General features: G+C 52.9%; 7 protein-coding genes across 7 annotated transcripts; 4 read left to right on the forward strand and 3 right to left on the reverse strand.

Moving 5' to 3' along the window:
• Positions 1-157: 157 nt before the first annotated feature.
• On the reverse strand, positions 158-1,976 carry BD324DRAFT_311814 (hypothetical protein). The gene is made up of 2 exons (XM_022012458.1): positions 1,275-1,976; positions 158-1,218 (listed from the first exon to the last, which is right to left on the reverse strand). The coding sequence occupies exons 1-2, from the start codon at positions 1,846-1,848 to the stop codon at positions 212-214; spliced, it is 1,581 nt and encodes a 526-aa protein (XP_021872978.1). The 5' UTR covers positions 1,849-1,976; the 3' UTR covers positions 158-211.
• A 299-nt stretch (positions 1,977-2,275) lies between these two features.
• BD324DRAFT_618564 (hypothetical protein) lies at positions 2,276-3,543 on the reverse strand. The gene is made up of 5 exons (XM_022015048.1): positions 3,494-3,543; positions 3,346-3,444; positions 3,215-3,298; positions 3,137-3,177; positions 2,276-3,093 (listed from the first exon to the last, which is right to left on the reverse strand). The coding sequence occupies exons 2-5, from the start codon at positions 3,422-3,424 to the stop codon at positions 2,734-2,736; spliced, it is 564 nt and encodes a 187-aa protein (XP_021872979.1). The 5' UTR covers positions 3,425-3,444; positions 3,494-3,543; the 3' UTR covers positions 2,276-2,733.
• On the forward strand, positions 3,544-4,935 carry BD324DRAFT_618568 (Snf7 family). Its single transcript, XM_022015049.1, has 8 exons — positions 3,544-3,873; positions 3,921-3,977; positions 4,032-4,136; positions 4,188-4,319; positions 4,361-4,441; positions 4,505-4,616; positions 4,670-4,788; positions 4,843-4,935. Exons 1-8 carry the CDS (start codon positions 3,865-3,867, stop codon positions 4,876-4,878), a joined length of 651 nt encoding a protein of 216 aa, XP_021872980.1. The 5' UTR covers positions 3,544-3,864; the 3' UTR covers positions 4,879-4,935.
• Positions 4,936-5,720: 785 nt separating this feature from the next.
• BD324DRAFT_649208 (hypothetical protein) lies at positions 5,721-6,491 on the reverse strand (the record flags this gene model as incomplete). The annotated part of the gene is made up of 3 exons (XM_022017951.1): positions 5,721-6,096; positions 6,152-6,349; positions 6,406-6,491. 3 exons carry the CDS (start codon positions 6,489-6,491, stop codon positions 5,721-5,723), a joined length of 660 nt encoding a protein of 219 aa, XP_021872981.1.
• A 153-nt stretch (positions 6,492-6,644) lies between these two features.
• BD324DRAFT_649209 (Alpha/Beta hydrolase protein) lies at positions 6,645-8,184 on the forward strand (the record flags this gene model as incomplete). The annotated part of the gene is made up of 6 exons (XM_022017952.1): positions 6,645-6,958; positions 7,011-7,156; positions 7,197-7,466; positions 7,514-7,707; positions 7,773-8,036; positions 8,098-8,184. The coding sequence occupies 6 exons, from the start codon at positions 6,645-6,647 to the stop codon at positions 8,182-8,184; spliced, it is 1,275 nt and encodes a 424-aa protein (XP_021872982.1).
• An 821-nt stretch (positions 8,185-9,005) lies between these two features.
• BD324DRAFT_311987 (hypothetical protein) lies at positions 9,006-11,072 on the forward strand. Its single transcript, XM_022012459.1, has one exon. The coding sequence runs from the start codon at positions 9,155-9,157 to the stop codon at positions 10,601-10,603; it is 1,449 nt and encodes a 482-aa protein (XP_021872983.1). The 5' UTR covers positions 9,006-9,154; the 3' UTR covers positions 10,604-11,072.
• Positions 11,073-11,470: 398 nt separating this feature from the next.
• BD324DRAFT_576598 (Pleckstrin homology domain-domain-containing protein) lies at positions 11,471-14,789 on the forward strand (the record flags this gene model as incomplete). Its single annotated transcript, XM_022013198.1, has 4 exons — positions 11,471-11,647; positions 11,701-11,842; positions 11,945-14,619; positions 14,670-14,789. 4 exons carry the CDS (start codon positions 11,471-11,473, stop codon positions 14,787-14,789), a joined length of 3,114 nt encoding a protein of 1,037 aa, XP_021872984.1.
• Between the last annotated feature and the right edge of the window lie 18 nt (positions 14,790-14,807).

Consider the following 14,807-nt stretch of genomic DNA (forward strand, 5'->3'; position numbering starts at 1 on the left):
TCGAGAACGAACCGGCCTCAACGGGTAGAAAGACGCAACTTCAAAAAGGAAATAACGAGCGAAAAAGCGAAAAGATGTCGGGAGGTATCCAGAAAGGGAGATAGTGAAGGGTCTCGGAGAACAAGAGATCAGGAGGCTACAGAAAGCACAGGGTAGTCAAGTCGTCACGAGGCTCTAGAAACAAAGGGGAACAGTGTCTCGGAAGACCCAATCATGATCCCATTCTCGGCATTCCTTGACCTGACCCTCGAGGGTTCACGGGAGGAGGTCCAACGCCAACTCCGACACCTAAGCCGGTTCCAGCAGGGGCGTTCGTAGTCGGCCATGTGCCAGGTGGCATGGGAGGCATGCCAAAGGCTCCCATGATGGGGCCTCCGACACCTGGTTGACCCAAATGACCGAGATACGTGGGCATGATCCTTCTCCTCGTTCGGACTTTACGATTTCCCTGACCTGGACCCATTGCGCTCGACAGGGCACGGGAAGCCAATGAGATGGAGGGGGATCGGGATCGATCGTGAGGCGTTCGGCTACCCGGTCGAGACATGCCTCCGAGTTTGACTCCACCTCCCAAGACAGTCACATTGCCTCCATCGTAAGGTGTTACGGTGGGAGTAGGTGTCGACCCAGGAGAAGAGACCTCTTCCTTCGGAGTCAAAGGTGAGAAATCTCGACCTCGGGCAGTCCCTGAGTCAATATGATCCCTGTTGACTTCTGGTAGCAGTGTGGGTGGAAAGCCATCCGCTGACGCCGGACGAGCGTCTGGAGTGATGGGCTGAATCGGCCCAGAATTGTCGGACTCGATCGAGCTGGTAGATCCGGAGCCAGAGCCTCGGTGAGATCCTCGCGACGGAGGCTTGGTCATGTCATCAGAGCTGCCCATGCTTGTTTGTGAGGTGCCTTGATGCGAGACGAATCCGTCGCTACGTCCAGTTGACGACGAGTAGCCTGACGAAGCCTCCGAATGCGCCGGGGAAGGGGTGCGAGAGAAATGGGCGGCGGGTAAGAGGTCTGTGCTGAGGGAAACTTGCTGGGAGGTGAATTGGGTAGCCGGTGTTGGAGGGATCGCAAAGACCGAGGGCAGCGGGACAGGAGCGCGGATAGGTATGGCGTGGGAAGTCCGAGTGGGGTTCGGTGTGGACGAGGATTCGGAGGCGGTAGGACGAGGAGCGATGAGCTTTGGAGAAGTGGATGCCTGCCATATGATCTGAAGCGGTTCTGCAAAGAAGGTTGTCAGTTGATGACGCGGCTGATTTCTTCCGACTAAGACTCACCTCGGACCATTCTTACTGGATCATTGGCAGAGTCTTCCCACTCCCAACCACCATATCGCCACATGACAGTCCCAGGATCACACCAAGCTTCCCATTCCCTCGCTCGACGTCTGACGGCCTCGGTAGCCTCTTTGTCGACGGGCTTTGACAGCTGCCTGATCCATATATGCTCCACAACGCCCGACTCCATTGCCGATTCCTTGAGAGGTTTCGGTAGACCATGTTGATTGTCGCAGATCAGAGACCTGAAACCTGAGCCATACTGAGGATGTGCGATATCCCAAGAAGGTGCAAACAGTTCAGTCAAGGAAGAGGTGAGGTGAAGTCTGAGAGCCGAGAGGACCGTAGGCGTATAACATCGGTTGAGAGGTGACAAGAGGTGATCTATCAATGCGGATAAAGCTGACGAGAGGGAGAGATCCAGCTCAAGATTTGAGATACTGAGCGCAGATTTATGTGTTAATGCTGGTGAGGGATCGGTTGTACTTTGAGGTGATTGAGATCGATGGTGTTGTGAACATTGTTGTGAGATATCCAGTGATATCCGCTTCGGATCAGGATCCAAGTTGGGCATTGTGGACGGAGCTCCTAAGGGGATAGTTGTTTACCGCTTCGGATGACTCATAAGGACCAATGAATGTCGAGGACGCCGCTGAGGAGCTGAGAGCGCTGTAATTCGTCTAGTGTTGTTATGCTACCCACAGTACACCTCTTGAAGCAGTCGAATATTCTCGAAGTCCGAATGAGTTTGACAGTCTACCAAAACAACGGAGCTTGGGAAGGGAGGGGAGAGACTGAAGAGAGCTGAGGAGGGGTACCCGCAGGAGTCGATCAAGCCGCTGAGCCACTCTCACACACACTGCTGTGCTGTCTTCCCCAGCTGACGATCGATGAAAGAGGGTGGTTTTCTGAGAAGGTTTCGAATGAAAGAGCTGAAGGGGGGAATGAGAATGGGTTCGTCGGTTGTGACAGAAGGAAGCTGCTGCTGGCTGTTGTGGACCAAACACTCGAAAGCGGAAACAAAAAATCAAAAATTGCCAATCTGGGAGATTTTGACGTGTGACCTGTTTTCTTGGTGGGGTGGGTGGCAATGTGGCCACGATCATCCTGGACTCTTGACGATACATCCATGAGCAGGCTTGAGCATGAACCAGGTATGTGAGAGCTGTGTCATTGATACACTACTACGATGACTCGGGAACCAGATGTTGCATAGGCTACAACTTCTAGCTCTATGCTGGAGGCTAGGCCAAATGATGCTCAGGCGGTGACTGTTTCACGCTTCGGTGTCCCCTGATCATTGTTCACTAGAGATTTAGGGGCCAGACCCAGAAGCTGCACCACATCCGTCAGGTAGACTTCGGTGTGGACAATCCGATCCATGCAATGTGCCATAATCAGAGCTAGGAGATGTTTGCACTACAGTGGAGTATCAGCAGCAGATTTTGTCGGTGTGTTTTTACAGCATCATTTTATGACTCACGAGGAAGTTTCTGTCCCCCGCCAGCGTGTTGTATCCGTAACCTGCGCATGGACAGTACATACCCTGCATGGACCGGTTCAGAGCACGGATGTAAGAATGTCGGACGAGGTCGGCAGAGTATCGGGAGGGTTCAGCCATTGTCTGAACACTCTGCTCTGCGCTCGTATCGTTGTCTGGTTGAGGCTCGGGCGATGCTTTCGCCTTCTCAGGAACCGTCGACTCGTCATCATCGGGTGAAAGGCTCGAATCTTGCTTGGATGAATGGACTGCCGGAACTGAAGGACGAGCGGGAAGCTCTGCATACAGGGTGTAAGGTGATCCGGTAGCCGAGGTGATCTGAGGAGCAGATCAGTAGCCTCCCCGGCATCGAGACACTCACTTGATATATGTGTCGTCCAGCGGGCAAGACGACTCTCACGACTGTGCTGAAGTTAGCTTGAGTGATACAGCAGCTGACCTTCTCGACGATCAATGAGCTGGACAGCGGATCCCAGCATGGGTCCAAAGAAAGCATGAAGCTGCATGAGGACCTCATCGTCGACTGCAGATGATGCCATCAGCAAGATGGTCACTAAATTTGTGACTCACTAGGCGAGCCATCGCTGGGCAGGGCCTCGAACAGCTTCGACACTACATTGATGAACTCTGGCGAGAGCTTCTTGACCATTCTACATCATCCATCCAGACCTCGCACCTGATTAGAGTCGTGTTGCAGGAGCTGAAACAGACGACCCACCGATCTGCGCCGCTTGAAACATGTCAATCCTGGAGATCCATTCGATCTCCGTCACCACGTGGGTTGTCGCTTGCGTCTCGGTTCGCCGCTTGACGTGTGTCCTATTCAGCTTGAGCTCTAACCGATTCTCTTGCTGTATCTTGACGTCGTTCTAGCGGGGCACAGGAGCGGACTCTTGAGCCTTGAGAGCTCGTAATATAAAGTAGGACCTTCAATCGTCGTGTCCGCTACACCCATCTCGTCGCTTCCAGCGAGCTTCTCCCTGCAACCACCTTCGATCACCTCGTCGTTCGAGTCGTGCATACAGTCCGACGACCTGTCCGGCCTCTCTCCCCTTTGATTCTGTAACCCTCTTCCACCCACCTATCACAATGAACAGAGTGAGCTGCTCGTTCTCTTCCCGGACAAAAGCTTACAGACTGCTCAGATATTCGGCTCAAACAAGGGAAAGCCCAAGCCGAACCTCAACGATGCTATCAGCTCTGTGAGTGATGCCGGCTGGCATGTGAAAGTCGAAAACGTGGGACTGATGGTGCAGACTGATGCACGTGTCGGGAACATGGAGGTGAAGATCAAGAAGCTGGACGCGGAGCTCGGCGCATTCAAAGCTCAAATGTCAAAATTGCGAGAAGGCCCAGGCAAGGTCAAGCTCGACGTCCCGGTTTTCCCGGAAAAGCCAGCTGACACGCCGTAGGCTGCCATTCAACAACGCGCTTTGAGGACGTTGAAACAGAAGCGGATGTATGAGGCTCAGCTTATGCAGCTTCAACAGCAGACTTGGAATATGGAGCAGGCTCAAATGACGACCGAGAATTTGAAGAACACGGTGAGTGGGAGTGTCTTAAGAATCCAGCTCATACTGCTCAGATGGCTACGGTAGACGCTATGCGGATAGCGAACAAGGAGATGAAGAAGCAGTACAAAGGGATCAACATTGACAAGATTGAGGTGAGGACGAGCTCCCGCAGCGCTAGCCGCGGAGGACAACAGATGACTGACCCCCTCGTTCAGAGTATTCACTTTGACATGGAGGACCTGATCGAGCAAGCAAATGAAGTGCAAGAATCTCTCGGACGAAGTTATGGAGTTCCAGATGAAGTCGATGAAGCAGATCTACAAGCGGGTGAGGGGATCTGAGACACCTCCAGCGCGACCACCTAATGATAATCTGCCCAGAACTCGATGCGCTAGGTCTGGACGACGAGCTTATTGGAGAAGGAGAGACCCCAAGTTATCTGCAAGACTCGCAAGCTCTTCCCGACTTTGTAGACGCCGCTCCGATCGAGGAATCACATGTGAGTAGCTCATGGGCTGAAGTCGGCGTGGGATCCCGCTGAAACCATTCACAGGAGACAGACAAGCCCACAGCAGAAGTAGCGAGGTAGAGATGGCATCCTTGGATCTGACCAGAGCAAGCTTGAAAGCGATTCATCGAGAGCCATGTATTTCGTCTCTAGATCTGTGTATGCATCATGACATGTTGTAGATTCGTACCTCAATATGCACCGCCTTATTGAAGACCCGACGACAAAAAGGACAGACTGGCACTAGACGAAGGAGGGTTTCCACAAGATGCTCTTGATCATTTCTGGGATGGGTCAGGCAGGTCATGATAGGACTCTATGGCTGTCATTTTCCGCATGGCGACTCGAAAGTGTTGAATAAGCCCGGCCGGAATTTGAGGGTCGATTGAGGAATCTGATCATGCGGTATGCTGCCAGTACAGGCTTCGTGTTCTGATGGGTCGCTCATGACGTTGGGATGTTCTAGGTCGAAATCCTCGCGTTGCTGCTTCTGACGTCGTGGTTGGAAGTGACAGTGGAGGAATGTGAAACTCCTCGGCTGGATTCGATCCGTAGCGATACTTTCACACTCCCTTTACAAGATTATGCTGTCCCCGGCTGGGTTCTCCCAAGATCGTTCACGGGACGTTGTCAACTCCTATACAGAGCGTGAGGAATATTTTGAGGGCTTCGTCGATTGGGGTAAGATAGGTACAATCGCTTTAAGCGGACCCCTATTCAATCGACTGCTCCGATTCCGTTGGCCCCGCCCGCCCGCCACAGCGCCGAGGTCACCCATCCATTGACGGCGGATCCTGCTGGATGGCTCGACGAGTCGGGTGTAGGCTGTTTACGTTGCACTCCTTGCGGTGCGATCGTGGACTGGAGTAGAACAAGACCCCGTCTTTTGGATGAGGGCGGACTGCCAGGTGCGTTATTGACCCCTAAAAGCGCAGCTTGGAGGTGTCGACACCCTTCATTGGCCCTTCTATGCCTTCCACTTGCATTTCCGCGGAATCAAAGGGTGGATCCTCCTCCGCTCCCTCGGAACGCGACCGGATACTTGCTGATCCAGCGACGAGTCGAGGTCGAATGCCCAGAGAAGCGCAGAGCAGCCTGTATTTAGCTCTGATGGCGGAGACTAAAGAAGGGAGGTCAAAGTCGCCCCCCTGATCCGCAACTGTGACGGCCGAGTCCACGTTCGCCGAAGCGTCCATGTCGGTTTCTGCGGCCGACGGCGGATTCCCGGATTCTGGCGACGGATTGCTGGTTGGTAATCCCTGTATCATCTCGTACAGCGTCTTGGCGTGGGTCAAAGCTCTTAGAAGGTCATCAGTCGTTCATCATGTCCCCTCGAACCAAGGTATGTACCCACCTCGCCTCCTTGCTCTTGCTTCCATTGCTTTTGTCTCCTCCGCCTCCCAACCGCTTCATCCAGAACATGGCTGAGCCTTCATAAAATCCTACTTCTTCCCATAACTCGAAAGCCTTCTCCTTTCCCAATTGCCGGCCTTCAAACAATCCATGGAGACGCCCATGAGCGTGTCCGTCGTCGTAGCCTTGCGCGTAGAATCTGCAAAAAAAATGGGTAATAATCAATGTGACATACTTGGATCACCGACAACTCACCTTGCTTCTACGTCTGCAGCCTCTTGCAGTGGATCTTCATCCATCTCAAATGGATCATCAGATCTCATCGAGGCGTGCTCTGCCATTCTCGATGCTGTTCGGGCCACTGTCCAGCTCGCTGATTGCAGTCTTCTCCGAGTTTTCAAAATGATCCATGGTCGGGCAGTCCAATTTTTCTTTGATCCCGCCGCCGGCTCACTTGGCCAACTCCGTGCATCGGCTTTCTCGGTCATTGGACCATGAGTCATCATCGCGTCTCACAGATTCCCTTCGCTCTCGCAAGGCTCATCGCAGATCTGAGAGGCTCGGAAGGGTCTGCTCGACCATTGGGAGGAATGACTGACTTCAGCAAGTTCCCACATGAGCCGACCATTTCTATCAAGCCATTCACCGCTCACTGCTCGGATGAAGTCTTGGCGGATCTGAAGCATCGAGTAAACGATAGTGAGAGCCCGAGAAAGACGTACGAGAACACGACGGCGACGGACAGAGGTCTGGGGCTCGCTAGAGATTGGTTGGTGAAGGCAATTGATGAATGGAAGACGTTTGACTGGTCAGTCCACACCTAGATTGTAATCCAATCTGATAGCAGAATCTATCTACAGGCGCGGTATTGAAGACGAGGTCAATGGATTCCCCAACTTCAAAGCTCATCTCTATCACGAGAAGCACGAATACGATATACACTTCATGGCGTTGTTCTCTCACAAGGAAGATGCCATACCCGTCGTTATGATGCACGGCTGGCCAGGTGAGAGACACTTCCACGCCTTCCCGCTGAACTTCTCCAGGGTGCTTCCTAGAGTTCGTTCCCATGCTCAGACTTCTCTCCTCAAGATACAGCCCGTCTACTCTTCCCATCCATTTGATCGTCCCTTCACTTATAGGATTCGGATACTCGTCTCCTCCGCCTATCGATGTAGACTTTGGCACTAGGGACAATGCGCCTCTCATCGATCAACTCATGGCCGGGATGGGACTCACCGGATATGTAGCTCAAGGTGGCGATATCGGATCTTTCGTAGCTCGCTTCATTGCGCAGACATCGACAATATGCAAGGGTCAGTACTTGGCCCAAGGTTTGTGGTCCTACTGACGATACATCCAGCCGTTCACTTGGATTTCGTCCCGTCTCTGCCACCGGACACCTTTGATGAGTCAACGTTAGATTTAGTCGACCAGGCGTGTGTGAAAAAGCTCAAAGAGTGGAACTCCTGGGAGAGAGCATATGTCCAAGAGCACGCGACCAAGACAGCTACGATAGCCGCTGTCGTCGAGAGCAGCAGTGGCTCTGCTCGCTTGGTGAGCGAGCCACCAATCTTGTCGAAGAGTGGCACTCATAATGCCCTCTCAGGATCGGCGAAAAGTTTATTGGATGGAGTGACGAAACACCTTCGATCCACACCATCTTATCTATGGTCACTATGTACTGGATTACCAATACGTTCCCGACATCCATCTACCACTATAGAGTTTCTTACGGTCGAGATGTACAGGACAAAGACAAGATGCCTCCGGTGTCAAGCAAAGCACTAGGATACAGTCAGTTCACACATGAGATCATGCCATCGCCGAGAGTCCTGGTAGAACAAGCGGGGAACAACGTCGTTTGGCACAGACGACATGAGCGCGTGAGTCCTGCTTGCAGAGCTGAAGGAACGCAGAGCTGAAGGAACGATCTGACGGAATCAGGCTGGTCACTTTTCTGCTCTCGAAGATGCGGAGACTTTGTGGGACGATGTTCATGACTTCATCGAGAAGGTCGTCAGGAAGTTGTGATCAGTCTCCCAGACGTTGACAGCCTACCGCCACACGTCGCATTCCTGCTTACCTAATCATGCAGTCGTGCCTGAAATTTCAAGCTCAAATGCTTCATGTCGCCTATTGTCCTCTTGCAGCCTCAGCTGCGGCCGCTTTCGAGCCGTCCTACCTCGGAATCCGGGATCGATGGGCTCTTAGAGTGTCAGATTGAGGGGGAGATGCCAGAGGAAGCAATTGAGCGTCAGGGAGCGGAAATTGACGGAAATCCTAACGCTTCAAATGGGTTTATTGTTCTGAGTGTCTGGTAGGCGTCAAGGATTCTGATGCCTGTGCTGTGTGTGTGCGATGGTTTGTCTCTTTGTCCTTGCATTGTCTCTTTGTCTTTACAGACGCACAGACCACTTTTGATACTCACACGCTTCCCCTACAAACACACGGCCGTTCTCCGTTCCACAGACAGGATCATGGTGCAGAAGATTGGCAGCTCGTGGCGTCGCTCTCAATCTCCCCGTCCCGTTTCTCCGTCCCCATTGCTGAAGGTCGATGGACTGACTGATAGCCTGCCAAGTCCTGTTCCCATTGTTCTCGATGAGTCTGATCAAGCATCAGCCCATCTGAACTCTCTAGAGATCGACATCAACTCACCTCGCTCAGTCCCGTCTTCTCCGGATCAAAGCGTGATCGGGTGAGTTGAACCCGCCCCCTTTCCTTTACCTCTTCTTGCTCGCATGGCTCTGTATGATTCCGTGCTGATAATGACAAATGCCTGATCAGCTTGAGCATCTCAAACGAAGCAGTGACAGAGAGAGACTACCGTTTATCGCCGGAGACACGCTCAGACAATTTTCTTCCTCCCAGCCAATCCCTCATTTCCATCTTACCGCCAGACTCCATAGTCACCCCGTCGGTATCGCTCGAGCGTTCCGAGACCGACGATAGGTCATTTCGCGGATACCCAGAGTCAAACCTCTGGCACCGATTCCGCTCCATGTCGTATTCTGTTATGGATCCTGGTGTGACTCGAATCACGAGATCATTTTCATTATCTGAATCACGGAACATGCCTCGATACGACGCTAGTGATCATATCCGCTCAGGATCCCGTAGGCAGGGTCAAATATCACTTGACGATCTAGATGGACCAGTAGGGTGGAGCGGTTCGTCCAGTCTCGAGACCCAGGAGGACCAGACTCAACATCGCGGACGACGACGACTCCTGCATCGACGATTAGCTCGTGAAGCTTCCGTGACCGTTCGAGATGGATCAGATTGTATACCTGTGTTATTGTCCTCGAGTCCTCTCGCTTCGCCTGTACTGGTATCACCTTGGTCGCCTTGTTCGACTAGTGAAGGTGGCGTGATGGTCAACAAGAACAGCAATTGCAGCGGGTCAAATACGGGAGTTCATCCAAAGCTGGTGCCACACTACGCACGGGACGCTTCTCTGAAACGGTCCCTGTCCTTTGGCACGCGATCAATGCACATTGGACTCGACGACGAGGATGATGACCGCAAAGACAAGCACGACGACGAGGACTATGAATGGAATGATAGCATCGAGAGACGATTGGATCGTGGCCGACTAGCTTGGATTCCAAGCAGCGCTGGACCTACTTTACCATTGTTCCACGATGCATCAGGTCGTCCTCGCCGCTTGAGGAGGAGTCAGAGCGTGTGTGGACTGGGCTTTGATGTCGAGAAGACGCTATTGGTGCCTCAGCCAAGGTCATCGATAATATCAACAACAACAACACCATCAACACCACTGCAAGCGACCGGTCTATCGAGATCATTATCCACTTCAGGAGTTCCATTGAAAACTCATCATTCTACACCTCCTCGTCGACAGACGCGGCATACCACACTACCTCTTACTCACTGGTCGTCGCCCAAACTGGATCATTCTCCGACGCTACCTCCTGTACATACATCGAGTGAGGCGAACACTGTCCCCAATACTCCTTCCAGCACAGCGACACCAGACTCACCTGTTCTCGTCACGCCTGATTCCAAAGATATAGTTGACACCCCACGCCCAATCCTTTCCTCTCGCACATCTCCTCGAGTGTCTCTCCTTCACACGCGTGGTTGTCCTCGTCCTCCTCCTTCATCACCACCTCCCATCGCTCCACTCCCATCCACACCTTTAACGGATCCTCTCGGACCAGTCGCTCCGCAAAGGCAGTCGAGAGCTTCAACTGTCAACACATCCTTTGAGCTGACGACAACGACGGCGGCAGCACCACTTTCTAACGCTGAAGAGAACGAAGAAAAAGGCCATTCGGAAAACAATAGTGACCAATCGCCTCGCGACATCACCGATACTGGTAACGAGAAATCACTCATGTCGTTGGAACAGGTTCAACGTGTTCAAGCACATGGTAAGTGCGCGACGAATGGGGTTGAGGTCCGTTCGCCCGCAATGTATACTGACTGAAAATTCAATGAACCCTCAGACCACTTGAACACTTCACTTCATCATCCATTCTTACACCACAAATCCAATCCCTCTGTCCCATTCTCTACACGAAGTGTATCGACATTCTCCACCACCAACCCGAGCTCTCATCCCTCATCCATAAACGTTATAACATCCCCTCAAACCCCTTTCATTGCACCGTCGTCCAACCGGCATTCCAAGATCACTGCATTCTCCGGTTCATCCTCCGCCTCGAGCACGTACTCAGCCTCTGACACTTCATCTATCGCCGGGAAATTCAGCAACTTCAGTCACGGAAGTCATCACTGGGGATTCGGAGAAAAGCCCGACATCTCAACAGTCTTTGAAGAGGAAGGCCTCTACGAAGGGGAAGGAGGCTGCGGCGACGACGCCGAAGTCAATGTCGATTTTTCAAACGGTCACAAGTCTTCCTCCATCATCCAAGACCACCTCGATAACCAAAGGATCAAGCAGATCGCTTTGGGTCCAGCTCTCAACTTATCAAAGGACCTGGACAAGGCGGCTCCACGAGGTACCAGCGGGAGATTGCTAGAGTCCCCATTTAGGCAGAACGTTATCCCTCTTTCACCTGCTCCTGCTTCCTTACCTTCTCAGCAGCAGAACGGACATCAACATATACCCAGTGAGAACTCAACCACCTTGTTCATACAGTCCGGTCGACCTGGTCGCTCAGGAACCATCTCATCTCAGGCATCCGCATACTCTGGCAGATCGACCAAGTCTGTTCACCCCTTTGCCTCGGCTATCAATCGTGCGGCCTCGCCTCCCCCTTTGCCTCGAGTGACAAAGCAATCGCATCACATATCGTCTAGAGGACAGACAGCTACGAAAGATTCTTTCAGCATGCAGAGTCAAGTTCATCTGGCGCCGGCCCCGGCTCACCAGGTGACTCTGTCATCGTCAGAGGACAAGGATGATGAGGACATTTGCCCCGTCTGCTGCGAGAGCCTTAGCTTCACCTTCAGACTACCTGGCGAGAAGCCTCATATTGTGCCAGAATGCGGTCACGCACTTCACGAGGTGAGTTTGATAGTGGTCATACCGAGAACCTTGCTGACAATCTGATTGCCCAGGAATGCTTCAGTACAGTATACGGTGATGTCAAACCTGGGGAGACCAAGCGCAACCTTGGCGTTTGCGGAGTCTGTCGTCAGCCAATGAGAATATCCGAGGGTGCGAGCTACAAGAGGCGAGGCAAAGATAGTGAGTCTTTGAGTTGAAAGTGGCTCTTCGCCCTCCGATTCTCTCCCCCGCTCATCAGCCCTTCCTTTGATTCGGCCTCGCTGGTATGACGACTGACCACTTCTTTGTTCTCAGAAATGGCCAAGTTGATGGGACAGAACACCGACAGCTCTAGAGGCGCACCACCGACACTAGCTTCACCAGCCGACATTGCGAGTCCGTCTTCAGGCTCGCAACCTGAAGAGATCGATCTGAACGCCGACGACCCATTGACCGACCCATACGGAATGAACAGCTCGTCCTCGAGGTCTTTACTCGGTGGCGATGGGCAGCCCTCTGTCGTCATCCCATCGATCTCGATCAAAGCGGAGCATTCGTACATCTCTCGCACCTATCGAAAGGGCAAACATGCGATCACGGCAGTCATCAGCGTCAAGGTTCCTTCAGCGGGAGATCGAGGGAGATATGCAGCGCGGACCCGACCCGACTTTGCCATGTCGAGATCGGGTTCGGCCGAAGACGGTCCACAATTGCCTCCTTCCCCACGATCAGCTTCATCTCATCCGACTGATATCTCCTCGGTGCCCGCTTCCGCAAGATCTTTGCCACCTCTTCAAGGGCCAGACCCATTTGCGCACGTCCTGGTCGACCTGCAAAATCGCGTGGTCAGCTATCATACGTCTGGTCTTGACGCTCTTGGTCAACTCCGCTTATTCGACCTCCTGGCAGTTCGTAAGGGCACGCTGGTCCGAGAATTCCACGTATATCTCTTCCAAGACGCGATCATCTGCATTGTGGAGGAACGCAAGTCAACTATGCGAAAGATATTTTCATCTTCGTCGTCTGTTCGCTCCAGCGACTCCAGCCATTCGACTCACGGCAAGGGAATCCTTAAGATGAAAGGCAGAATCTACGTGAAGCACGTTCAGCGAATCACGGATTCCTCTGTACCTGGCGAGCTCAGTCTCACAATCGAGATGGAGGACCCGACCATGGAGTCTTTCATCCTGGTTTTCCGTGACAGAGGGTCCCATGAGACGTGGAAGCGAAACCTGAACAGCATACTGGAAGAAGCAAAGTCTGGTCGACCTCCTCCTCTTCTCAACCGAGAGGAGTCCAATGCAAAGGTCGCCAAGTTGATGGGCATCGGAGCGCCGCCTGCGCCAAAATCAGCGAGCTCTTCCAGAGGCTTTGCTAGCCCCGTTTCCCAGCCTTCACCGAATGCGATGGGAGGCATCAATTTCGACCTCACTCCACAACCCTCTGCAACATCCTACGACCGATCTGCCCTCACGCCCAAATCGCCTTTTGCCACGAGTCCCTTGGCCGAGTTGGCTTTCAGTGCTCCGCTGGCGCCGGTACATACCCCTCTGGATCTTGTCATCATTCTTTCGCTGCCCGCACCATCTCAGACTGGAACTTTGCCACTCAAGGTTCGGTTGATGCGACAATCGCTGCAGTTCATACTCGCCGTCATGGGCATAAGAGACCGAGTCGCCCTTGTCGTTTGCGAGATGGGTTCCAATGGCGTGGTGCGGAAGACGCCATTCCTGAACACTACGCGTGCCGACTCGCGTCACCGACTGGAGACGTTTGTGGATCTGCTTGGGTCAGGCCAGCGGGACAGCGATGAATTTGCGGTCCCTGTGGGAAGGGAAGAGAAGCAAGACGTTGTGACTGCGGTCAACACGGCATTGGACGTGGTTCTCCAGCGCAAAGTCAAGAATCCCCTTTCTGGTATGATTCTCATCAGCGACACATCAGAAAACATCAAGCGAGCGCAAATGGAGCTTGTGACCGCTCGGTTGGACGCTGCCAACATTCCTGTCCACGCAATTGGCTACGGCAAAGGTCATGATCCTTCACCTTTGTGGATGATCTCAAACCACACTCATGGGACATACACCTATGTGCGCGAATGGTACCACCTTCGCGACTCGCTGGCTGGCATCGTCGGAAGTATGATGTCTGTCGCCATGACCAATATGAAACTTCACATCAACTGTCAAGACAACGAGTTCAAAGTACTCAAAGTCTCCGGCGCTAGTCAGGCCATCGTCAGTACAGGTGGAAAGTACGCTGATGTCGAGTTGCGCGAATTGCGACATGGAGAAACGCGTGAATTGTTGGTCGAGATGGACTTTGTGGATGGAATGGATGAGCACAGATATTCTGGAGATGGATCCGACGAATCTGGTGGGCCCCCAATCGGAGGAGGCAGCGCTCGTGGCGGTCAGCTGTCGGTCCAAGGGTCGATTCACAAGTCTACTTCGATCGGGAATCTCGGTTTGGCACTGGACAATTTATCTGTTGCAGATGCCAACAACATGATGTACGAAGACGCCTTGATCGACGAGATACCAGTCACCGAAGTTGATTGCTCGTATCATGATCCTGCTGCCAATCGGTCGGTCACTCGTTTGGCCCACCCTATCCTTCTCACCACTGCTATTCTTCCCTCCAATGCTCCGCCCTCATCGGCACCTGCAGAGTCTCTGGTCGTCCGAAGGCGGATGGAGTTGTTGGCGAGCGATATGATCACCCGAGCTCTGCTCATCGCATCGAGGAAGAACTTTGAGCATGCTATCAAGATTCTCAAAGAGACCAAGAACATTATTGAGAAGATTTCCGAGAATTTGCAGACCCAACTGTCGAGAGCTGGAGGATCAAAAAGTAGACGCGAGGGACAAAATTTGCAGGCTGTTCATGGCTTATCGGCCGTCGGCTCAGACTTGGACACGCTGATAGATGCTTTGGAGGAACATCAGGACATGTTCGAGAGGGACATGCGTAATTTTGCCGCACAGCAGGTGAGCAGTCTTAGAAACACTTACGGCCTTACGCTGACACTCTCATTCAGGCCGTGGTACTCCGTACGCAAAAGAGCTGGACGACTAGGACACCGAGTGAGAGGATGTACTGCACACCTGAGGTTCAGCACTTTGTCCAGATGAGCGGGGACTGGCAGGGTGGAAAGTGAGCCAGGGGAAAGTCAGCG

The sequence above is a fragment of the Kockovaella imperatae genome, assembly GCF_002102565.1.
Source record: "Kockovaella imperatae strain NRRL Y-17943 chromosome Unknown BD324scaffold_3, whole genome shotgun sequence".
Lineage (NCBI taxonomy): Eukaryota > Fungi > Basidiomycota > Tremellomycetes > Tremellales > Cuniculitremaceae > Kockovaella > Kockovaella imperatae.

Coding starts and splice junctions, on each gene's coding strand:
- BD324DRAFT_311814 (XM_022012458.1), bottom strand. CDS start 1,848: ATGCCCAACTTGGATCCTGATCCGAAGCGGATATCACTGGATATCTCA. Junction 1,219..1,274: donor TCCAGTAAGAATGGTCCGAG/GTGAGTCTTAGT, acceptor CCTTCTTTGCAG/AACCGCTTCAGATCATATGG.
- BD324DRAFT_618564 (XM_022015048.1), bottom strand. CDS start 3,424: ATGGTCAAGAAGCTCTCGCCAGAGTTCATCAATGTAGTGTCGAAGCTG. Junction 3,299..3,345: donor GCCCAGCGATGGCTCGCCTA/GTGAGTCACAAA, acceptor CATCATCTGCAG/TCGACGATGAGGTCCTCATG. Junction 3,094..3,136: donor CTGGACGACACATATATCAA/GTGAGTGTCTCG, acceptor TCTGCTCCTCAG/ATCACCTCGGCTACCGGATC.
- BD324DRAFT_618568 (XM_022015049.1), top strand. Junction 4,617..4,669: donor TGAAGCAGATCTACAAGCGG/GTGAGGGGATCT, acceptor TAATCTGCCCAG/AACTCGATGCGCTAGGTCTG. Junction 4,789..4,842: donor CTCCGATCGAGGAATCACAT/GTGAGTAGCTCA, acceptor AACCATTCACAG/GAGACAGACAAGCCCACAGC.
- BD324DRAFT_311987 (XM_022012459.1), top strand. CDS start 9,155: ATGTCGTATTCTGTTATGGATCCTGGTGTGACTCGAATCACGAGATCA.